Raw genomic sequence first — 26,507 nt, forward strand, 5'->3', positions numbered from 1 at the left:
GAAGCTAATTTTTGATAGACACATTCAGTTTACCAAAATTATTCTGTGCAATTTTCTCTCGTTCGTTTGTTTCCCTTACCGTTTATTTAGCCGGTATCTTCAGTTACCCATAGCACAGATTATTCATTTCGTTGTTTAAGTTTTTCATCTTAATAGTTCACGTGACTATATTTGGCAAGCCAAACTGGTAATGCGCTACACTTAAAAACTTTGCTTTTTATCACATTGAATGCTTAGTTGACCAAACGCTCTCCAGTGAAAGTTACTATTATGCTTACTTTTTTTGCTATCCATCTTATCTTTTAACACAAAGAATCAGAAACAGGTTCTATGACTTTATCGTTAATATACACTAGTTTTCTATGATGTGTTAATTATACATTGCTTTTCTCTTATTATACATACTCTTTAGTGTGTTTAGTGTCTAGATTTGCTGTTCAAGTTTACATCACCAGAAGCAAACAAACTTCACTAGTATAACTATACTGTTCTGGATGTACTTCGATTAACGATATGAAAAATTCCTGTAGAGGTAATATGAATAATTTGGTGTGGTGATGTGAAATCTCTTTGCCTGAATGCTCTTTCTGTTCTGAATTGACCACTGTCATGATGATACTGTGACAGCAAATAAATAACGTTGTATAGAAGCGATTGAGGAAGTGAAGTTAGGTTATCTAATGAATCAAGAAAGTTATATGAATGTTTTCCACAAGCGAAGGGGTATCAAGGGAGATTTAGCAATGTCACTTCATCGTGATAATAAACAATGAATGCAGACAGAATTCAAGGTTCCAAAATCGAGTGCCCTGTTTTGGAATAACCCACAGCGCTTCCTTTGAAGAAGTAACAGTAAACATGACGGTCAGTTTGGGCCAATCGACTGAATGCGACAGAGAGATAACAGCCTGTCGTGGAGTGGCTGCCAGAGATACAAGCGCGAAAGCCTCATTTAAGTTGTGAGCTGTGCAGGGACAGGTCTGAGACGCCGGTCGCCTGGTCACACTACGTCACTTCCTCTTTTAAGGTGGGTCACTGATAAATACGGCTACATTCCAATACTACACAGCGGGAAATCCAGCCTTTCATTCTGCGTTGTCATTAGATTTACTCAATGACGACCAACAAGTTTAGGTATTCGTGAATGTCTCAGGTTTTCGCACATTTAATTATGCAAACTTCAGTGAACTTCGATCTGTTTTGACATGGAGAGAAAATTAAATTTATATTTGTTTTTGTATCTGTTTCCTGGTTGTATGCCAGCTACTTTTTTAGGTTGTGTTACAAAGATGAAACATTGACCAATTGTGGTGCTGTTACTGTTCCTAGGGAACTGCCCGTCATGTTTGCTATTACTTCTTTAAATTAAGCGCTGTGGGTTATTCCAAAACAGGGCACTCGATTTTGGAACCTTGACGTTCGGTCTGCATTCGTTGTTTATTATCATGATGAAGTGACATTGCTAAATCTCCCTTGATACCCCTTCGCTTGTGGAAATCACTTATATAACTTTCTTGATTCATTAGATAACATGACTGAACTTCCTCAATATCTTCTATACAACATTATTTATTTGCTGTCACAGTATCATCATAACAGTTGTCAGTTCAGAACTGATCCAGGCTTCTTTACTACATGCATCATTTTTAACCATGCCCGAAATTTTCATTTTCTTTCTCCTTAACTGGTCTAGCGTTTTGTTCGTGATTACGTACCTACTATCGTCATAAATCATAGTTCTGTTCTCCATCCCTAATGTTCTAAAGCCATTAAAATAAAACAGGAACAATAGTGGATTCAATATGTTGTCCCACGGAACATTTATTTAATATACTTTGTATCTGATAAATACATACTCAAATTTGCTTTCGTGAGTAGTGTCAAAGCAGTGCCACTTAGTATATTTGTCATACAGTGTATTATTCTATGCCGCACTTGCCCTGGGAAGATTTTCTAGCCTGTGATGATTTTCTACACCGTCAGGTCTACTGACATGCTGAACCGAATTAGTACAAAAAAAAAACGGTTATGCACACGTCTTTTTACGTTGCATAGAGTTTATCTGATTTCTGTTAGTCGCTAGGTGCTTAAATTATCTGACGTGGAGAGAGAGGATATAAACAGACCTACCTTTTTTAAAACGTTGTAGTACTCCATCTGTGAACGCGATTGAGAGTTTTCGATTCCCTGTGTCGAGCCTGTGTCAGCGTAGAAATAAGCAACTTCCCGAAGCTGGTACGTAGTCTCATCCACTGTAACTTCTTAGAACAATAGTTAGAGTCAATTTTTTAATTGTCCCGGTTTTTGTTGGCTTCATTGTTCCTTTTAACGCTGTACAGATACAGAGTGTGACGGATGAGTATCAGAAGAGTGGCGGCGAAATACAGTTAATTAAAGAAAACTTAGGATGTACTCTCAGTGACGGAATATAGAAAGGGCTCGGACTGGAAGCGGAAGTAGAGATCGGGTGCCAGTTTGGTCAAAGAAATGAACGGGCACTGATTGGCTGGCCACCCTGCAAGAAGAGGCGGCTCATAGTGTTTATAAACAGGATCCAGACTCTTGTTCAGAAAATGTGTTGCCCATACATGGAATATGAGAAGGCTCTTTTACAATTGTCGTAATAGTGTTGTCAAGGAGAAAATTTACATATAGTCTTATTGCCAAAATCTACCACAGAACTGGTACGGAAACTTTGCTTTTAAAAGAGGTAGTTCAAAAAGAGAATAATTTTTACAGTATATGGGTTAGTAACAATGTGACAATTAGATATTAATCTGGTGTACGTTCACACAGAAAATAATGGCTAAATGTAAATATCTTCAAATTTTTTCGTAGAAAGAAGGCTAAATTCACTGTTACTTATTTAACAACAAACAAATTTACAAGTCATTTTCTTAAGTGAAACTCGTGTTACATTGCAAATGGGAAATACACTTCTGTGCTGAATGTGCTTTTACATTTAATCCATAGGAACGTAGTTTTCGGTGGGTCAATCGCTTTAGAACTGTTGCCTTACGTTTATGCAGGACAGAGAAATAAATTATTTAAATATTACTCCCTTCGCAAGATATTGTAGAGTGGTCAAAATAAATGTTGCATATTGCCGAAAAATAATATTGAACTTTTTGATCCAATAATACATGGTTTGTCTGTAATGCGATTCTAGAGAGAACAGTCAATGCTTGTTCCGCGAAGGGGCTGTGTGTGCAGTCAACGACAACCATGTCACGAGCTAACTTCGCAGTACTGGTGCAGTGTGCCATTAGGAGAGTTGTGTTGATTCAAGATTGTGCGGACAACAATCACATACAATCAGAGGCTCCATGCAGTCACTCTAGTGGAGCGAGAAATGGGACAGGTAGATGTCGCAGCGAATGTCATGCTGAGTCAAAGCGATGTCTCTAGAATCTAGAACAAGTTTCTATCCACAGAAGCAGTTGAGGATCGTCAAAGAAGTGATGGCAAAATAAAAACAGCTCATGTGCAGAACCGGTATCTGCGTATAACAGCAACCGGAAACCATCAACACAATGCGACACATCTACCCTGGTAGTTTCAAACAGCTACAGGAGTGCAGACATCAACACAAAGTACGAAATTGGCTCCATCAGCAGGAATTACGTCTCAGAAGGCCTGTTTCTGGATTAGACTGCATTGGGATACAACTCGCTTTTATCTTGAGTTTCTTGTCTGTCTCCTCCCTGAAAATACTGATATTCGAGTGTGGAGACAACGGGAACAACGTTTAAACCCTAACTGTATCGTACACCGTCACCCTTATCAGTGCAGTTCAGTCATGTTCTGAGGTGGAATCATGTTTGTCCGCTCTTTGTTGTAGTTTATCAAGTGGTATTTTGTTTATCATCTCTATTTTTGTTTTCTTATGACTGTATCTGACAGAACAAAACTGGTTTTGTTTCCTGCTATATTCAACATTGACAAGGAAGCAATATGCGACATTTATTTTGACCATTGCATTTAAAGGGACCGTAGGAACTGTTTCATTCCATCTTTCTTTTTAAGCTTAGGTAAATACTCTCTGCAGACACATAGGCTGTATTGTTTGATTCCAGAAACAATAAAATATCAACTTGTGAATAAAGTAAGTACGTTCTTTCTTTACTATAGGGATGGCTGTATACAAACGAACTAGATCAAATCACGTATCAGTGTGCTCATTTAGGTGAGACTTCATCTGAAGAAATGGCATAGTTTAAACAAATACCTCAACAACACACAAAATCTTACGCTAAAGACATAGAAAGTGTATTCAATGACCCTAAAATAATTCAGACAATCACATTTTCGATCGCTTATCAAAATTCCAGAACCACAAAAGCAAAAACCATCAACCTGCACCATCTATGTCAAGAGACGTTCAGTTAACTCACTCATTGTTTATTTTTAGAACATGAAGCAAAAGAGTTGTTAAAGAAACATGTATGTGGCATATTGTCAACACTTCAACCCCATATGAAATAGCAGTAAATATCGTCATACCACACATGACACTCGGAACAACTGCGCAAAACACGTAGAGAGCTACCTCAGCAAGGAATAAAACTTAAGTACAAGATGTAGGTATAAGAGACAATAATAAAGAAAAGCACAACCATGTTAAAATCACATGAGATCGACTATACTCATTCCCCATAAACTGTCTTGTGTAAGAACACAACAGACTACCTCATGCATCACCACCAAGGGAAACCATTGTACAAATTGCTCCCATCATGTAACAGGCACTAATATAGAGGGTGCAATCCAAAAATGTCACACAACACCAATAACATCTTCCAAAATGGCAGTCTGCCCCACAGTAAACATAATTTTCATTATATCTGTTCATACATCATCATAGCAAATCCTTATGAATTCCTCAAACTGTTCAACCGTCTCATGCATTACAGCTCCCCAAAACATTAAGGTATACCTTGAATGTCACTTAAACTCGCAAATAAATCTCAATATGAATACATAGAATCTTCAGCTCACATGTGATATTCCATTAATTTAGTACCACTCTGAGTTCCTTTGCCGCAAAAACACATGAAATATTACGGACTACAATTAATCTACAGAAGGAAAATGGGGAATTGTACGAGTACAAACGTATTCCACTTTAGATTCACTACAGACAAGAGGTGGTTCCGAAGAGTCACTCCAACATGTGCTAGTAATATGCCAGTACACCAAAAGTTTAATATCTCACCACAGTGATTTAAATAACTTTCCTTAAATGAACTGGTACAACATGTACATCATATCACGTAGTACGTGTAATTTTCTGTAAAACACACAAAAAAGTTTAACCCAAAGTCATGTATCAATACAACACTTACCACAATACATACCCGTCACATTCCACAACCAACGCCAGAGTAGCAAAAGAATATGATTTGACTCTGAAGTCATAAAAGCAATACAAAATTAAAAGAAAGCAAAATCGCCGGCTGCGGTGGCCGAGCGGTTCTAGGCGCTTCAGTCAGGAACCGCGCGACTGCTAGGGTCGCAGGTTTGAATGCTGCCTCGGGCATGGCTGTGTGTGATGTCCTTAGGTTAGTTCGATTTAAGTAGTTCTAAGTTCTAGAGGACTGATGACATCAGATGTTAAGTCCCATAGTGCTCAGAGGCATTTGAACCGATGCAGAATCTTCTCAATAGTGTATGCTCAACGTGCAGCAGTTACATCTCAGTGACGCAGAACCCAAGCAAATGAAATTCAAGAGAAGCAATCGGAGGTTACTTTGATACAGTTTTAATCTGAATGTAGGCTGTAGCAGGAAGTGCGACGAATACACAGGAGGCGCTTATGGGCTTGCCAAGGTGGCCTTCAATATTACGTATGTTTGTAGGTGCAGATGTTAACACTAAGCGGTTGATTGTTGACAGAAGGACACCATTTTGATACCTGAATTAAATGTTCGTTACTATTGCATGACAAAAAGTCGCCACTGACAATATACCATCATAACACAAAAGAGAACAGAACAAAGGCGACAAAGTGCGGTTACCGCAAACCAGGATTCAAAATGCACTGGCCTTCCATCTTAGGAAACCGTCGTCTACAACAAACGTCAATTAAATCGTACAAATAAGACAAGAATTTTGAGATGAAAGAACTGGACTTTCGTGGCCACTTGTTGACAAACTGCCTATTGGTAGAGGAAATACGTACTGAAACAGCCAGCATACTGCGCCAAGCAAGACCACCAGCTTGCAACCTGAAGAAAGAAGAGCTACAAGCCATTAAGAATCGTAATGCGGACAAGAGTAATTTGGTACTGCCTGCCGATAAGGGGAATGCGACCGTCATAATGAAGACCGAAGACTATGAGCAAAAGATCCGAGACCTATTAGATCCGACGACGTACCGAAAACTAAGCGCTGATCCGACTCAGCGTATCACACGGAATACGAATCGATTAATCAAGGCGTCTTCTCTGCCAGCGGACATACAGGGAAACCTGCGCAACACAGAAGCCCTAACACCTCGGCTGGGTGGATTACCCAAGATTCATAAGAAAAACTTTCCAATAAGACCGATTGTTAGCGCTGCTGATTCATCGACGCATAAAGTGGCAAAACACTTGGCCTCTCTGCTCCAGCCACACTTGGGGAAGAGCGACACATACATAAAGGACTCAGGACATTTCATTGAGAAACTGAAGAAACTGAAACTTTCACCTAACGACATCCTAGTCAGTTTCGGTGTTGTTTCTTTGTTCACGAAAGTGCCACTTAGTGACGCTCAGGAGCACATCGGTTTCATTTTCCCGCAAGACATCACAAAGCTCTTCCATTCATGTCTCACCACGAGCTATTTCACCTGGAATGGCGATTTCTACGAACGGCTGGAAGGCGTCGCCATGGGTAGTCCTCTTAGTCCAGTGGTGGCCAACTTCTTCATGGAACAGTTCGAAGCTCAGGCAGTGGACTTGGCGACTTGTAAACTTAAGGTGTGGTGCAGGTACGTCGATGATACATGAGCCATGGTGAAGAACAGCTCGGTGACTTCCTAAGACACCTGAACAGCCTGCATGCCAACATGAAATTTACCATGGGAGTAGAAAAGGACAAAAAACTGCCATTTCTAGAAGTGCTGGTCACAAGGGATATTGAAAACTTGGGACACAGCGTGTATCGAAAAACCGACACTCACGGACCAATACCTGCACAAACTATGAAACCACCACCCGAGCCAGAAAACGAGGCATGATTAATACGCTCATAACGCGAGCAGACGCGAAATGCGACACCTGAAAAGTGTTCTGAGGAGCAATGGGTACTCCACAAGTTATACTAGAAGTGTAACAGATCCAATCACTCGGCGAAGTAAAGAATCAGAAAGAGAAATGTCGGGTACGGCCTTTTTGCCATACATTCCCAGAGCGACGTACAGAATCGGCCGTATATTGCGCGAACACGGTGTAAAGACGATTTTCAAACCGACAAGGAAGGTCAAAGAGTGTCTTAGATCGACAAAGGAGAAAAAGGACCCACTTGCAATGTCGGGAATATACAGTATACCATGTACATTCGGAGTGACTGGACGATCGATCAACGCCAAGAGCAAAGAACATAAGCGACATTGCAGGTTGGGGCAGGTGGAGAAATCGGCCGTGGCAAAGCACGCCATAAGTGAGCCCGACCACGTAATAAAATTCGCCGATACGGAAGTTCTGGCTGTAGAGAAGCACTATGACACGCGCTTGTTCAGGGAAGCTTTAGAAGTACAAAACCACGCGAACAGTTTCAACAAGAAAGAGGAAAACCTTAAGGTAAACGGATCCTGGTTTCCCGTACTGCAGCGAACGACCGTCGCAGGTAGCAAGAGAACCGCACCGGAAATGACCGAGGAGAAGCCCTCGGACGTTGGCTGGCCGGGTACATATTGTCTGTGGCCGCGAGCTCTGCTCACCACCGGCAATGAAGGGCGAAGCTTCGACAATGCCAGCCACTCGTGCTGGCGAAACGTCAGTAAAGTCATTAGATGAACGTCGGCCGAAGAACCCGCGACAGAAGCCGATAGGCAGAACACAATTTCCTAAACAAGGGCAGAGAAACTGCTGCTTTAGAGATCACAGTAGACTCACAAATTAAAGACATGTGCATATTTTTAATTGTTTACATGTAACGTTTCGTAGGAAAGAACAGAAACAGATGTTTCCAAACAAGAAAACTCAACAAATAAGAAGTGCAAAAGGTAGCTCCATAGAAGAACGTAGACAATGAGGCAAATCAGTTGCATCTTTTGCATTCTAAGCGAAGCCCAGTATAAACATGAAAACCTAAACGAAATTCATAACAATCAAAAGAAACAAAGTAATATCCTTATCTTTGGAAATGTATACAGAAGGATATCCACATGATGCCTCTTTAAAACAAGTACAGTTTTGACATCAAAATTCAACAAGATGACTGAGTAGTATCTGCTGCTTAATCCAACAAAAGTGCAAGAGCCAGAACGTCTACAATAAATAAGTGAGGGTACCTTTAAGCATCAAACAACCTTGATGAAGTGGTCTCTCATACAACAGAGATCATTAATGTTTACAACTACATAAGATCTATAAAATATAAGCACAGACTAAATAAATTCACTGGCCTACATGAATTGTCAAAGGTGTTTTCCCAACATTATTAGTTATTAATTGGCTAGTGCACGAAAAGTTAACATCCACCACATTTCCATTCATTAGCATGCAATACCTACAAACAACACAGTGATTTGGCAGAAATAGAGTCAAATCAATGGATTCAATATGCACAGTGGGCAGTAGCCTTCAATCAGTTTACGGGAGAGTTCAGATACGTATTGCCTTTCGCATATGATGGAACAGACATTAAAACTCGCATTCCTCACACTGGAAACTAGCTACATGGCGTACTTTTACAATGTTACAGAAAAATAAGGCTTCAGTAACTTACGACAGTAGCAATAATAACAGAAACTTAACCATGTAATTTGCTGTGCTTCAGAGGCCAAGAGAAGAACCTGTAGGTACAATTCATTTTCTCATATTTAATCATATTGCACACAACATACTCCACATATCACCACAACATCTCCACATTATTTAGTCGTATTCTGAGCATAGCCCACATTTCCCATCACAGTAGACCTGTCCTGACCATAATTATCTCATTACACATCAAATTTTATAGCTTTGAGACAACAGCGGCAAGTAGATACAAGTATGCTTCACCATCATATTAACTTATTATGCTCTATTAAAAATGAAATAAAATAAAAAAAGCAAGCTGCAGGAATTATCGGAATGGAACAGAAACCGAAAGATGTGATGTTAGTGTACTAACTAGAAATAATTACAATTTCAGAAAAGTTGGATAATTTAGTCAACAGAAAGATCTTCACAAATGGAGCAGGTTAGTACGCAAGCAGTTGTCCGGCTTGATAGATAGGGTTGATAGAATTGTTCGATATACTCTTGAGGGATATCGTGCCAAATTCTGTCCCACTGGCACATTAAACTGTCAAAATGCCGAGCTGGTTGGAGGGTCTTGCCAACAACACTCCTAGTGTTCTCAATTGGGGAGAGATACAGTGACATTGTCGGAAAAAGTGGGATTTGGAAAGCACGAAGACGAGCAGCAGACACACTGTCGTGTGCGAGCGGGCATTGTTTTCCTGAAACGTAAGCACAGGGTGGCTTGCCATGAAGGGCAACATAACAGAGCGCCGAATATCGTCCATGTGCCACTGTGCTGTGAGGACACGCTGCAGCGGATGACAACCAGAGGGTTCCCGCAATGCACCAGCAGAGGCCGAGCCGATCAGATGCAACAGTAGCGGTAACAGAGCGGGAGATGTCTGATACACAGTAATTTACTTTCTTCTTTTTCTTCGCGTGTTTCTACAAAGAAATTAACTATACCCGTGTATTTTACTGTGAAGATTAGACTAGTGGTCTTTTCTGTGATGGCCTTCTGGTGTAATTTTCCTGTAATTCAGAAGCACCATGTCACGCCAAGAGTTAATCGGCGTGTCTTGGGTGATGATTTGGGTGCCTCTATCATGCTATTCCATGAGCCCCATGTTTATTCTGCAAGGTCTTATTACTGCCAAGAATTATGTGACCATTTTGACCGATCCGGTCATTCCCATCGTAAAACAATTAATCCCCAATCGTGATCCTATGGTCCAAAACGAAAGACCCCCTGTTCACACAGCCCGCATCGTCCAGGGCTGGTTTCGTGAGCACAAGGATGAACTTTCGCATATCTCCTGGCCACTGCAGTTACCAGATCTCATTGCTGTAGGGCATTTCTGGTCTGCTTTGCAAAGGAGCGTGCTTGATAGCTACCAATCACCATCTTACTTACCTCAACTTGCCACTATTTTGTAAGAAGAATGGCATAAGATTCCTTTGGAGACCATACATGACACGTATTTATCGATTTGGAGACAACCGTAGTCTGTTTTGTACGACAACGGTTTCCTTACGCCCTCTTAGGCATGGTAATGTGTTGTGATTTTGTCTTTTGAATATCTTTGCCCACCTCATGTATACTTCCATTAGCAGATTACAGATTCATTAGAAATAAAATAAAATCCTGAGAGAACGTAAAAGAAATGATTTTACCGCAGTCTTTTAGACAACACAGAGCTTATATTTATAGAAAACTTTATTTTTCAGTGCTTTTGTTGTGATGGAGCTACTCGAAAACATGCTGCCCACGGTTTTGCTACTATTCGCGTTGCTGACGACGACCTCCTCTGCTGATACTAAACCGCCTCACATCATTTTCATACTCGCCGACGATATGGTAAGTGCCATCAATTTGGATTTTAAGTTCGGCCCTGATCGCAGTTTTCTTGTTTCTTAATAATTTCGTGTTCTTTTGTTTACTCTTGCTGCATAGTGTGCGCTCAGTCGGGTGTTTATTCCATTCAACCAGTCATGAAATTCTTATTCACTTCTTCAGAGGACTGCGATCTTTTTACCTACATTCTTTTATCATTAATTTATACCGCACTTTTCAACGAAATATTACTTCGTTCATTGCTCTCCGTACACAGGTTGAAAAGTATAAAAGAATGACAGAATCTCAAACCGACATCCTGTTCTACCCGAGAACTTTCCTGTTCCTTTCCTTTGTTCTCTTTTGAGCTTTACATACACTATGTGTGTCAAAAGTATGCGGACACCTGGCTGAAAATGACTTACAAGTTCGTGGCGCACTCCATCGGTAATACTGTAATTCAATATGGTGGTGGTCGACCCTTAGCCTCGATGACAATTTCGACTCTCGCAGGCATACGTTCAATCAGATGCTGGATGGTTTCTTGGGGAATGCCAACCCTTTCTTCACAGTGCAGCACTGAGGAGAGGTATCAGTGTTGGTCGGTGAGGCGTGGCATCAAGTCAGCGTTACAAAACATCCCAAAGGTGTTCTATAGGTTTCAGGGCAGGACTCTGTGCAGGAGAGTCCATTACAGGGATGTTATTCCCGTGTAAGCACTCCACACAGGTCGCGCATTATGAATAGGTGCTCGATCGTGTTGAAAGATGCAATCGCCATCTCCAAATTGCTCTGCAACAGTGGGAAACAAGAAGGCGATTAAAACATCACTGTAGTCCTGTGCTGTGATAGCGCCACGCAAAACAACTAGGGGTGCAAGCCCTCTCCATGAAAAACACGACCACACCATAACACCACCGCCTCCGAACTTTAATCTTGGCACGCTGGCAGATGACGGTCAGTTGGCATTCACCATACCCACACCCTGTCATCGGATCGCGACATTGTGTACCGTAATTCGTTACTCCACAAAACGTTTTTCCACTGTTCAACCGTCCAACATTTACGCTCCTTACACCAGGAGAGGCGTCGTTTGGCAAGTTTTATCACCTCCCGCCTAACTGTCATAGTACCTGCAGTGGATCCAGATGCAGTTTCGAATTCCTGTGTTAAGGTCTGGATATATGACTGCCTGTTATACATTACGCCCCTCTTCAACTGTCGGTGGTCTCTATCAAACAACAGACGAGGTCGGCCTGTACGCTTTCATGCTGTACGTGACCCTTCACGTTTGCACTTCACTATCACATCCGAAACAGTGGACCTAGGGATATTTAGGAGTGTGAAAATCTCGCGTACAGGCGTATGACACAAGTGACACCCAATCTCCTGACCACGATCGGTGTCCGTGAGTTCCTCGGAGCGCCCCATTCTGCTCTCTCACGATGCCTAATGACTACTGAGGTCGCTGATGTAAAGTACCTGGTAGTAGGTGACATCACAATGCTCCTAATACGAAAAAGGTATGTTTCTGGCGATGTCCGGATCCTTTTGATCACATAGTGTATATTGCAAAATGGCTCTGAGCACTATGGGACTCAACTGCTGTGGTCATCAGTCCCCTAGAACTTAGAACTACTTAAACCTAACTAACCTAAGGACATCACACACATCCATGCCCGAGGCAGGATTCGAACCTGCGGCCGTAGTAGTCGCACGGTTCCGGACTGCGCGCCTAGAACCGCGAGACCACCGCGGCCGGCAGCAGGGAGTCCGAACAGCTCTTAGAGAAAGACGCGGAGGGAAATAAAAATTCGGAACCAACATCGCTCTTCATGCGCCTTCCTTGACAGTTGGCCATGTGTTACTTTGCCTCTCGACCCACACCAGCTGACCTGCTTCCCTATCGATATCCGCTTGTGGGGATTGTAAAGCTACCAGTATTTTCGAAAACTGTTTTCGGAAGATGTCCAAAATCCTGTACTCTTGTACCTCCAGATAGACCAAATGACCAATCTAGTAAAGGGTTATGTGATTATTGAAGCAGATAATTAACTTAACTATTGGTGTTTGTATCTAAACGAAAACAACATTTTAACGATGTTACTTTGTCCATATTATTTCTGTGATACCGGTGCATTTACACGGAAAAAAGTTTTTTTTTGAGTCTTATTAGCCGCATAATTTATGCACTCACTGACTAAGTGAATCTCCTGGAAGGAACGTGAAAATGTAGAATCTCGCGGTGGTAACATTGTGTAAAAAGTTTTCGGGTTTCCAGCCGAGGCAAATGATTAAAATTACACGAGGTTTTAGTCAAATACTCCTGTGGCCATTTTCAGGTACCAGGTGTCAACTCTTCGACGGGCGAATGACAGGCCGTAATTGCAACGTATCTTGTAGACCCCGGGTGTCCTGAGACCTCAAATGAGGTGAATTAGTCTCAGTAACTGACTAACTTCAATCGGAAGCCTAAAGACCCATTTGATCATGTGTATTCTCAACAGGCGGCTTATCCCTTCCGACGCAGAGCCACAGAAATGCAAGAAAATAAGTTTCTTTTCCTGCCTTTACTGTGTTTCTTGCGTAAAATCACTTCATTTATTTGATGATCTTTATAGCCGTTGCTCAAGTATGGTTCAAATGGCTCTGAACAGTATGGGACTTAACATCTGAGGGAATCAGTCCCCTAGAACTTAGGACTACTTAAAACTAAGGACATCACACACATCCATGCCCGAGGCATTATTTGAACCTGCGACCGTAGCGGTCGCACCGTTCCAGTCTGAAGCGCCTAGGACCGCTCGGCCATACCGGCCGGCTAGCCGTTGCTCCCGAAGACCTTGCGTAGGTGCTTCAGCTCGCGCGGCAGGTTTTTAGTGTCAAATATAATTCTTGAACGATGCACCAATGTTTGTAACACAGTGCCTTTGTCTGCCAGGTGATGATGGCTGATGGTGTGCAAGTATAGATCGATGTGGGTAGGTGTGGTGTCATCGCCAGACACCACACTTGCTAGGTGGTAGCCTTTAAATCGGCCGCGGTCCTTTAGTATACGTCGGACCCGCGTGTCGCCACTATTAGTGATTGTAGACCGAGCGCCGCCACACGGTAGGTCTAGTCTAGAGAGACTACCTAACACTCGCCCCAGTTGTACAGCCGACTTTGCTAGCGATGGTTCACTGACTACATACGCTCTCATTTGCAGAGACGACAGTTTAGCATAGCCTTCAGCTACGTCATTTGCTACGACCTAGCAAGGCGCCATATTCAGTTACTATATCTTCTGAACAGATAATATTGTGACTCATGTACTGTCAAGAGCGACTTTCGTCATTAATGGATTAAAGTTAAGTGTCAAACTAATTACGTCCGCTTTCTGAATTCTAATGCCTTGTCATGTTCCAGACCTCACGTCAGTATAGTACTTCCCTCCTCACGCCAGCCTGCGTGAGCTAAAACGCGTACATTTCGGCCTCCTCTAGTAACACGGTGTTGGCTCTTCTGCCTACACAACAGTAGGCTTTCTTCAGATGCTGTTGTCAAGGCGTTCATTTCTTTTACGGGGGATGAAATCGCCACACACCGTCAGGTGGCTTGCGGAGTATGGATGTAGATGTAGAAGTCGTCGAGGAAGTGCAATGCATTGTTTTTTTCTACCTCCAAGGTGAACTGCATGTTACTGTTAATGACGTAGAGATATTTCAAGAACTCTTCAAGTTTCTCACGCCCGTGGGTCCAAATGACGAACGTGTCGTCAACGTATAGAGAGAAATAACTAAGCTTTAGTTACTCCGTATCTAAAACTGATCGTAATGTCTACTTACGAAGTTCAAGGCAGTTAATTCGGCTAACAAAATCTGCTGAGTTTTTAACATGATGTTCACAGCGCCCCACATGTGGAGTGAGGACACTAGCGAAGTATTTCGCCAGCTTATATGTAGGTGAACGGATAGTGGATACAATGAGGAGGAATGGAGTGCCTTCATTGTAGATCTTCGGTAAAACATAAGCAGTAGATGATCTACGTGCCTGAGAAGTCGAGAAGTTTTTCTTTTATTCTAGACGTTGCGTCGCGTCGGAAATTCTGGTAAGTAACTTGGTCCAGTAGTGAAAAAAATTTGCGTACATTATAGTCTTCGCATTCCAAGAGCTGGTAAGTGCGACAATTATCGCATGATCAGCTTAACAGCTCATGCATCCAAGTTGCTGACAAGAATAATATACAGAAGAATAGAAAAGCAAATTGAGGATGTATTAGATTACGATCAGTTTGGCTTCAGGAAAGGTAAAGGCGCTACAGAGGCAATTCTGACGTTGCGGTTGATAATGGAAGGCAGACTAGAGAAAAATCAAAACACGTTCAGAGGATTTGTTGACCTGGAAAAAGCGTTCAACAGTGTCAAATGTTGCAAGAGGTTCGAAATTCTGAGAAAAATATGGGTGACCTGTAGGTAGAGACGGGTAATATACAGTATGTACAAGAGCCAAAAGGAAATAATAAGAGTGGATGACCAAGAACAAAGTGCTCTGGTTAAAAAAGATGTAAGACAGAGATGTAGTCTTTCGCCCATACTCTTAAATCTGTACATCGAAGAAGTAACGATGGAAATAAAATAAAGGTTCAGGAGTGGAGTTAAAATTCAAGGTCAAAGGATATCAGTGACACAATTTGACACAATTTACTGATGACATTGCTATCCTGAGTGAAAGTGAAGAGGAATTACATGATTTGTCGAATGGACTGAACAGTCTAATGAGTGCAGAGTAAATGGAAGAAAGGCCAGAGTAACGAGTAGTAGCAGAAGTGAGAACAGCGATAAACTTGAAGGCAAGATTGATGGTTACGAATTAGATGAAGTTAAGGAATTCTGCTGTCTAGGTAGCAAAATGGTGGACGGAGGACATCAAAAGCACAAGCAGATAGAGGCACAGAGGGCATTCCTGACCAAGAGAAATCTACTAGTATCAAACATAGGTCTTAATTTGAGAAGAAATTTTTAGGAATGTACATTTGGAGCACGGCATTGCTTGGTAGTGAAACATGTACTGTGGGAAAACCGGAACAGAAGAGAATCGAAGCATTTGAGATGTGGTGCCACAAGCAAATGTTGAAAATGAAGTGGACTGATAAGGCAAGGAATGTGGAGGTGTAGCGCAGAATCGGAGAGGAAAGGAATATGTGGAAAACACTTACAAGGAAAAGGGAGAGGATGATAGTATATCTGTTAAGACATCAAGGAATGAGTTCCATGGTACTAGAGGGAGCTGTAAATGGCAGAGACTGGAATACATCAACGCAAATAATTGAGGACATAGGTTGCAAGTGCTACTCTGAGATGAAGAGGTTAGCACATTAGAGGAATTCATGGCCGGCAGCATCAAATCAGCCAGAAGACTGATGACTGAAAAAAAAAGTTAGTTACGGCTGAATTGACCTTGTTAGCAGGAAGGACCACAATGCTTCCATCACTGGGTAGAGCTCGCGTCTCATTACCTTCAGCTCTGCTCTGTGCGACGCTGGTAACTTTGATTTCTTGAGAACAGGGCTCGATTCACGCCTTATTTCGTCCCCTGTTTCTGAGTTTGCGGACTGTCTCTTCAACGCCAATTATTTCACAGATATGAAAGTCCCGTGGCGAAGATGCCAAATGAAGTCCTCTCTTAACTATTGACGTTGCACCGACGGGTATATCTCTCGCCGTGAAAGTGATGAAGTTGCGTTCTGAAGGTCTGTGGTCCTAACCGTGTTGTTGCGAAAGGCAACCTAACTTCCCTTTTTGCTTCTCTGTTGTCTGTTCCTGTGATGAAATTTGTAGGGAAACCGTAGCTGCGTCGACACAGTCCAAAGTTGTGTGTACTCTTGATAGTTGCAGATGGAAGGCCATAAGAACACTTCCTCCTTCCAATCTCATCCAGCTGTGTATCTTTTCTTGCAGTGGCACAAAGGTGACACGGCGAATCATATCAACACCACCGCCTACAGGACTATATTTCGTCGCGCTGCCTTGGCACTACTACGAGAAGGGGGACGTTAATATTAGGTGTAACCACACTTTGTAACGTCGTGAACTCTACTATGTATAGATTCAACAAGCTCTCTGAATGTCTGTGCCTCAAAAGACAAAACCAAAGAATGTACTGATGTTGGATGCAGATATATGGAGCGGTGTCGAAGTTCTGACTAATCGCGAATGTGTCTCAATTGGTTCAGGGAGAGGATTTGAGCAGGCCGGTCAATTTCAGGTATGTTATTGTCCACGAACTACGAGGTGTGGCTAGAAAAAAACCGGACTAGTACTGGTGAAACAATAAAACGAATGCAATAAGGCCGAAAGTCGCGTGGCCTTTCACGAGACTCTCGCTCCGCCTACTGCTCGAGTTTCATCAGCCTCCTGCACTCAGTCTGCCCGTGGCGTCTGTTTTAAGTAGTTGACGTTTTGTCTGTGCGTCGGAAAATGTTGAGTGTACAGAAAGAACAGCGTGTTAACATCAAATTTTGTTTCAAACTAGGAAAATCTGCAAGTGAAACGTTTGTAATGTTACAAGTGTACGGCGATGATTGTTTATCGCGAACACAAGTGTTTGAGTGGTTTAAACGATTTAAAGATGGCCGCGAAGACACCAGTGATGACACTCGCACTGGCAGACCATTGTCAGCAAAAACTGATGCAAACATTGAAAAAATCGGTAAACTTGTTCGACAAGATCGCCGTTTAACAATCAGAGCAGTGTCTGAGTTAACAGGAGTTGACAAGGAAAGTGTTAGGCAGATTCTTCATGAAAGTTTCAACATGAACAAAGTCATGGACCCTTCACCAAGACAATGCCCCAGCTCACAGTGCGTTGTCAGTGAAGACGTTTTTGGCAAAACACAACATTCCCATCTTAGATCATCCACCCTACTCACCTGATTTGGCCCCCTGTGACTTTTTTCTTTTCCCTAAAGTCAAGTCAGCTTTGAAAGGAACTAGATTTGAGACTGTTGAAGCGGTAAAAGAAAAAGCGACGGAAGTAATGTATGGACTTACCGAAAATGATCTGCAGCATTGCTATGAACAGTGGAAAATTCGTATGGAGCGGTGTAGAGACCGAGGAGGAGAGTACATTGAAGGAGATAACATGAAATTGTAAATAATTGTAAATAAATGTTTTTTCCAGCATCAGTCCGGTTTTTTTCTAGCCGCACCTCGTATTGCCTAACAGGTGCTGCTTATCAAAGGGTGGATTTGCATGTTGACACAAACTGTAATCACCTGCGAGTTGTTTCTGTACTAGACACAGTTCACAATGCTCTAGAGAGTGTTCATATCCCTTACATTTAGCGGTTTCCCATGAGCAATGACTAACCACGAAAACCAATCTTACCCGGTAACACTATCTCCACCGTACCTCACAGCTGGCTTTACACACGATGGCACGTAACGTTCTCCACGAATTAATCAAACACAAATCCTTCCATCAGAATGCAAGCGTGTTTCATCACTCCGGATCATTTATTTCCAACTGGTCGACAGTGTGTCTCATTTTTTTAACTCCCTACAAGCATTCATTTGGCAAATTTAACATCTGGAAGGACACTGGAATTAATGAGCGATTCCTTCCCCTGATTTTACGCGATTTTTCTACAACGGCCGGCAACAGTGGCCGAGCGGTTCTAGGCGCTTCAGTCTGGAACCACGCGACTGCTACGGTTGCAGGTTCGAATCCTGCCCCGGGCATGGATGTGTGTGATGTCCTTAGATTAATTGGGTTTATGTAGTTCTAAGTTCTAGGGGACTGATGACCTCAGATGTTGAGTCCCATAGTCCTCAGAGCCATTTGAACAATTTTTTTTTCTACAACCACGCTCCGCAGTAATCAACGGTCCCTGTGTCTCAGTACATAAGTCCATCATTAGCTGCGGTTCTTGCTTCCTGTTTTCACTTCACTGTCACTTCACCTGCTGTCAGGCATCGCTGATTGGTTTGTAACTAGGGTGAAATTCAGTGACCAGTCCACGTTTGTCGTCTCTGAGTTCACCGACTACTTGATTCCATTGCTTTGGCTACTCTACCGAAAACACAATACTCCTGCGTCCTTTCATACTGGCGGGTCTGCCTGACGTGTCATCCAGCGATTAATTCCACATTACGTACGTGCAACTGGATACTTTTAAAATAATAGTGTATGTTTACCATAGTTGAGAATATAACTGGAGCCACCACAATACATTGATTGCAGCAGAGCAAGACCCTGTTATCTGACTAATAAGTGACAAATAATGCATAATTGGGTGGTGACAACAATGTCAGTTGCTTAGTAAACGCTAAAAGTCTCAGAGAATGGCGTCTGATCAAGTGGCAATGTTACTAGAACATATAGATTTTTAAACGGGCTGCATTGTGAGTCCGCATGTGACTGCCTGGTCTAATTCTTCAATACCAAAGCGTGTGGAGCATTTTGACAAGTCAATAACTCTATGCTGGATTGAATGAGTACGTGACGTAATCCACGTGCACAGCAAATGTCCATTCCGAACAAATCTGTCCATACCAAGGAGGAGGAATGGCATGTTGCTCAACAAGCACATTATAACATATTCATGTCTGTGCGTGCCGTCTCTCACAACATCCAGGTATTCTGCTCCACTGATCACATAATAGCAACAGGCTTGAGAGAGGACGAGTCATTCACTATTTTTCATATTCAAGGCCTCTCTGATTTCACACTGTGATTTTACACTCAAGACATTTTTGTGAGACGACAGGAAGTTATCAACACGACCAGATACTGATGGTACGATACATATTGTTAATTCATGCGAGATATTTGTTGTGGATCACCTTTGAATAGCATTTCCTGGAGTTGAGAATAAGCAGGCAATTTGGTCATTTAACAGCAAATCTCGCAGTGGACGTTTGGGCTTTGGAAGACATGTGGAGCTATCAGGGAAAGGAATAGCTCCAAGCACTTACAGGAGACAGAATGCTGGTCCCATGAACTTCTCGCACCGGTGTGCAGACAATGCTTTTGGCGAAAGAGGAAAAAGGCTGCCTCCATGACCTACGTGTTAGATGCCTTTTGCCACGGTAGGTGGAGGGGTGTGAGAGAAATTCAGGTTGCCCTTCCAAGGCATTTCGACAGTGTCGTAAACATCGTTTGTTAACAGAAGGGTGGCCGTAAAAGTTGAAGTGTTTCCATGTTCAAAGTGGAACTGATGGTATCGAGGGAGCTGTCAGGTCGTGTCATCCCTCTGCCTTCTGAGTTTCTGGGAAACCTCAGATCTTTGAAAACAATTTTAGAACATTTATGGTGCCTCTGGAACGGTCTACGTTGGAACATAAAAGCAGTTCTCTTAGTTTACCAGACGCTCCTGGTCAGACACGCTGTAACATTTGGGCCATCTAGATAACGATCTCTGTGATACGATCTCTGTGATAAAAGTGCTGTTCACTTTACGACTAAATGAAAACTCACAGCGTGCTGCCTAAAGCGCTGTGGAAAAAAAAAAAAAAAAAAAAAACATGTTGGGAGCACAACGTGTTCTTCTCTATGCGTTGGAATATACAACTCAGGGATTGGCTTCTTCCTCATGGGTAGAGCAGACGACTTAGAGGCGTGGGGGGGGGGGGGGGGAGGTGGCGAGACATGTAGGTCCTGTGGAGTTCTGTAATTGGCATGAAACCCTTGTTGGGGTGGTTGCATGTGTGCTTTTCAGGAGTTTACTGAAGTTTGATGGAAAGTGAGTAAAATCGAAACCTGTTCTTCTGATTCAGACTCCGGTCTGGATAGGATTCTGGTCTTGACTATTGCAATGAGGGGGCTGCACTTGGGAAACTCTTCCTGAGTGTGACTTCACGCTGGCATTGGTTTTGACTCTGGAGCTTGTGGTGAGGACGTAGCTGTACAGACAGTTACGTTAGTCATCTCGGACAGCTCGCTGTGCTGGGAGCAACCTTATTCGTGTCAGGTCTGCCGCCTTCACGTTCGAACTTCTCGTGTGCACTGCCGTGTAAGTGAGAAATCGGTTCGCGGCACGATCAGCAAACACGAGTGTCACAAGCTGGAATCTGCCGAAATTTCAGGGCTCCTTTAGAGATTAATTGCGATCTGTCTAACAGATTGCTAGCCACGACTTCACATATTTTGTGACCACGATAACGAATTACAGGCGCTGCTCATTACTGCTCTGCACAAGCTCAAACCACGACTGTCCCATGAGACAGCGCTGAATTTGTACTCAGCTGTACCAGCGTAGTATAGAATAAATGCATCAAAGTCTATTCAGTTTTAGATAGTTTCATATTGCCTTATCCACGTTTGGAGCCAAAGTAAACAGTTTACTCTGACAAACCTTAGTTTTTACCAACCTACTGCCAACCATTGAAGTGTTAACTATTTGTTGTGTCCACTTGTGTTGCCAACATGTCATGATTTATTTATCACCATGTATAACCTTTATTATTTGTCCTATTTTATCATCAATGAAGCTGCGCCATTATTTTTATGAAACCTCAGTTCCATGGTGATATATTAATCACCCACAAACAGTTGACTACAAAAATGACAAGGCCATCATTTAATTAAATTATTTAAGCATATGAGTTCAATTAGATTCTAATAAATGTGATAACCTCTAAAGCAAACTAATAACAACAATCTCAGTCAAAGAGCAAAATCAAATTTAGCAGAATCACGTTCCAGGTGGAGAACTGGAAGGCTTACTGGTTAAAGTGATTAGTGCCAGGGCATAAACTCAGTCACTTGTAGCCTTTCGAATCATACCACAAGTCCAGTGTAGTCTTGCAGCCTTGCATCTCAATCGTCAACCCATACGTAGGCTGTCGTATGCTTGACAGTAGTGTTTGCATCTTCAGTACTCCAATAATCGTGAAGCAGGTATGCTATGTCGTCAGTTCCCGCACAACAGATCGGCAATGTTGTGGGCAGCTCCCTGGCAGGGGCAGCCATCCCTGTCCATGCCCTCCTCAGCATTCCAAGTACAACACAAAGTCGTCAAGACTGATCACCAGGAGGCAGAGCCGGCGCTGGCAAAGGGCGTCGCCAACACGGGAACTACTTGCGTCCACACAACACATGATAGGGCAACAATAGCCACAGTATTCCGCGGAAGGCAACTATATAAGCTGGTATATAAGCTGGTCTCAGGACAGCGCCAGTCAGTCACGCTTTAAAAGCCTCTCCCGATACAAGTAACTACTTACGCCATCTACTTACGCCATCAAACAGGATTCCTCTCGAAGTCCGTCGTTAGGGACAAATGCCTTTGTCGGAAGTCATCGTCTACTCTTCTCCCGGTCTCTCACTTCGGTTTATATCCAGGGATGTGCAGCAACACAGTGCATTCGTCATTAGTAACGTCATTCTGAATTGGACATTTTGGCTTTCAGCCCCACACTGAATGCTGCTTATTGAACCTAATCCGGAACAATCGTCATCGTTGGACTCGGACTCACAGACCACAGACTTAACATCCAGCCGCGCGAGGTAGCTGCGCGGTCTTGGGCGTCTTGTCACAGTCCGCGTGGTCCCCCCCACCCCCACCCCACCCCACCCCCACCCCGTCGTAGGTTCGAGTCCTCCCTCGGGTACGGGTGTGTGTGTCGTCCTTAGTGTAAGTTAGTTTAAGTTAAATGAAGTCTAACATCCAGCTAGTGATCATCGCCTAACTTATCTTCTAGCAGGTGCTCATTCCTGACTTGGCTCCACGCAATGTTTAATTCCGAACGTGTTTGCTCTGTGAACTTAGTGTCGTACCAGTGTCCTCACTGCTTACTGCACATCTCACTTATTATAGTGATCCACAGTTATTTTGTACCTGTTGTGCTACTCTTGTCAGTGTGTTCTTTGCCTATGTTTGCACAGTGTCAAAGGATACGTTTATTTGTACAATAAAGTTGTTATATCCTGGATATTGTTTTTGTGGTGTCACCGCCAGACACCACACTTGCTAGGCGGTAGCTTAAATCGGCCGCGGTCCATTAGTACATGTCGGACCCGCGTGTCGCCACTGTCAGGATCGCAGATCGAGCGCCACCACACGGCAGGTCTCGAGAGACCTACTAGCACTCGCCCCAGTTGTACGGACGACATTGCTAGCGACTACACGTACGAAGCCTTTCTCTTAATTGCCGAGAGACAGTTAGAATAGCCTTCAGCTAATTCCATGGCTACGACCTAGCAAGGCGCATTAACCATATCTGGAGAGAGTCTCACTTGTATTATCAAGAGAAATGTACCACAATGAATTAAAGTTAAGTATACGAGAAGCTCCGTTCTTTTCTTTATAGCTTTCATCACGTATCCTGTTTCAGACTTAACGCCAGTCGGCGTGTGTGTACGCGTGCCTTTCGGTTACCCGTCACTGTGGACTGGCTGCCTTGTCAGTCCACTACAGTTTTCCTTTCTCGTTAAGTTTAACGCTTCATTTGGGGATGAGGATAGGACAGTGTACAACTTTAGTTCGACAGAGGACCTTAAACACCCGCAATATAGCAGTAACTCTAGATATCACTCATCCCTCAGAACTTCTACATCTATATCTACGTGATTTCTCTGCTATTCACAATAAAATGCATGCAGAGGGTTTAATGAATCACCTTCAAGCTGTCTCTCTACCTTGCCACCCTCGAACGGCGCGCGGGAAAAACGAGCTCTCGATTCTCTTACGGTATGTCCTTCAGTACATACAGTTGAGTGTGGAGGTATTTTTCGGACATATATCTGCAGGTACCCCACTCCCTCTGGGGACCTTTCCAATCACCTGTGTCGGCCGGTGTAGCCGAGCGGCTCTAGGCGCTTCAGTCTGGAACCGCGCGACCGGTACGATCGCAGGTTCGAATCCTGCCTCGGGCATGGATGTGTGTGATACCCTTTGGCTAGTTAGTTTTAAGTAGTTCTAAGTCTAGGGAACATGATCTCAGATGTAAGTCCCATAGTGCTCAGAGCCATTTCCACCGTTAGAACCATCCAATCATCTAACAAATATCTTCTCCACCATCTTTGGTCTTCATTCTGCGCCGCCTGGATTGCAACAGTTTCGTAAAAAGTTTGAACCCTGCGCGAACTATGCTGTCTGTCCGAGACAATAATTCATCACCCGTGACATCATAGGGCCCAAACAGCACTGAACATACTTCGTCATCTACACACGACCGAAGATCTTTCAACTTCTCAACAGTAAGTTAAACCCTGAATCAGAACCACTATATGAATATGGTATATGAATAAGTACTACTGTATGAGCAACTGAAGACCAGTTTTCTGGAATAATCCTACTTACAAGTCCATGTTGCTGCAGCATGACATATGTTGTTTCAGTTGCCGTTCTTCAGTTTCCACAAGTAGGTCATTCAGTCATAAAGAGAATAGATTGCCTGGATTCAAAGATTTGCCAGAGACTGCAGTCTCTACTGCTCCATCTACAATTGCAAACTATCCTATGCCACATTACTAGTTCGAGAAACATTACTGGTTCAAGCCCCACACAATGGTTTCTGCATGGATCTTCTGAAGCTTAAGAATCAATCTCCTGAAACATGTCTCTCCATCATCTGTGTGTTCGAAAAATCGCACCGATTGACAACACATATAATAGACACACGACCCATTTTGCTGACTAACCCGCAATCCCCTCAGTCTTGGAAGCAGGGCCTCAGGCAGGCAGCACCTCGACCCCACAGACCATCCCTACCGCCGTTGCATATAGCAACTTCCATCATGTAGACAATGTTTCATGAATCGTTGTACAAACAATGTATTGTATACATTGTTTGTACATGTGGAAATGTTTAGCGAAAATTGCAAGATGCAATATCGAGCAGACATCTATCTGTCGGCTCTCAAAATGGTGGTGGACTGTAATACCTGGGATGATGGCGATCATGAAAGAAACGGCAACGACATGTCACAAGTTTCATGTGTGCTACGTTGGCTCTTGCCTCTAATTTCTTGCACCTTTCTCTAGAGATCAATGGACACTCAGTGAATTTTTAGACAGGCACTGTGACTTAAGCTATATCTATCAACTGGGACACGTACTGTATTTTGGGGTCACTTCCCCTTCATCCATTTAGCTCCCTTCTATATAGAGAAAAAAGTGATATCATCCAGATCAAAGGAAAATTTCAGGCCCCAAACTCCTATCACTCCCACACCATTCAGATATGGTGACAGATGAACCCCTTACTGCAACCTTCTGGGACTCAAGATTCGCGAAGCGGAACCCACCATCCACAGTGGGGCCACAAATTCTTATAAGGCAGTAGCAGAAAAAAATTCTCTTCGTTTTTGATACCCTCACATCTGGAGTTGCGAACTTCGAAGATCATATCGATCTTCTGCCTACAGCTCGCTCTCGATTCTGCAAAACGGACAGCGTCCTATTTCGTCCTATTTGACCAGAAAGACAAACTGTGGGATGTAGTCTACCGGCTTCAGGATGCGGTTCTCATCACTCCTACTGCAAACTGTCAAGGGGCCACACCCATAGTCTTGGGTAAAAAACCAAGTGGTGCGCTGCGAATTTGCGGCAACTTCAAGTCGACTCTAAATGCGTGGTGCGGGTGGAAATATCTGCTGTAACGTTGTATAATAACAGACGAGTTTGCGACCAATCAAGAGTGTGATCCGGCTGCCGTAAATATGATCATGAAATTTATTTACGCCGAAGATGATGGCCAGGGCCTCTTTTTCGATTTCACCATAGTTACACTTTGATGTAGACATGAACGCAATCGGCCGTTTGACGCCATCTATGACTTGGGAAAGGACGGGCCCCCACCCTCAATCAGGAACGTCGACCGGCAGATTCAGTGGATAGAGCGGATTGTACGCCATTAAGAATGTAAGGCGGGGGAACGACTGTCAGACTCAGAAGTGCTGTGTCACATAAAGGCATCCATTCAAATTTGACATTCCTTCGGAGCAACCGGTGAAGGGTCAGCAATGGCGGCTGTATGTGGGATAATACGTCTGCAATACTTTGGTTGACGCTGGGGCGGACTTTAGCTGCATCGTGTCTTAGGAACGGGTAGGCACTGGATCGTGTCGACATACTCTGACATAGGCTGAATACCAGAGGCTGTGAACACGTATCAGTAGCAAGTGACTTGGGAGATGAAAAACAACGTTGATTTGTCCTTGTCACATCTGAGGTTTGCCTCTTGGAGCACTGTGCAGGGGGCCTCCAGGTCAATGCTACCTCCCTGTCATCATTGGCGACGCCGAGTATGTGGGCAAGACATGTGACAACTCAACACCCACACACACACGCACACACACACACATACACACTCATCTCTATCCACGCTTTGACGTGTAGGGAAGGTTGTTAAGTCTCTGCCCCTGGGAGCAAACATCTCGCAAACGTCAAGGCTGCTAGGACGTTCGCGGGCTTATGTGTTGAGCATCTATAGAAACTGGTTGAAATATGGTGAAACCTCGAGTAGGTGACGTGGTGGTAGACATCCACGCCTCGCGAGAGAAAGAGGAGGTAGGAAACTTTACCCCTCTGTAAACAAAGATAGAAGGCGATCTGTGACATCTTACGAGAGAGTGAAAGCGCACCTAGGTTTTCATGGTTCCTATGACAGTAATAGGCCACCTCGTCATATGTGAGTAGGTGCCTTTACAATGGACTACCTGCATCCTTTCATTGATTTCTTCCCATCACGCAAGTGGGTTCTTTCATCAGGATAACTGTCCGTGGTTACGACACTGAGGCTACAGTGGTT

The 26,507-nt window shown here is 43.3% G+C and overlaps 1 protein-coding gene across 1 annotated transcript in view; it reads left to right on the forward strand.

The window, feature by feature from the left end:
- Window positions 1–972: 972 nt before the first annotated feature.
- LOC126251875 (arylsulfatase B-like) overlaps window positions 973–26,507 on the forward strand; it is an 80,776-nt gene continuing 55,241 nt past the window's right edge. The window contains exons 1-2 of the mRNA XM_049952564.1: window positions 973–1,027; window positions 10,665–10,794. Of these exons, the coding sequence (XP_049808521.1) occupies window positions 10,678–10,794 (117 nt within the window). The 5' untranslated portion in view covers window positions 973–1,027; window positions 10,665–10,677. The remainder of the gene's footprint in view (window positions 1,028–10,664; window positions 10,795–26,507) is intronic.

Source organism: Schistocerca nitens, chromosome 4 (genome assembly GCF_023898315.1).
Source record: "Schistocerca nitens isolate TAMUIC-IGC-003100 chromosome 4, iqSchNite1.1, whole genome shotgun sequence".
Taxonomy (NCBI): domain Eukaryota; kingdom Metazoa; phylum Arthropoda; class Insecta; order Orthoptera; family Acrididae; genus Schistocerca; species Schistocerca nitens.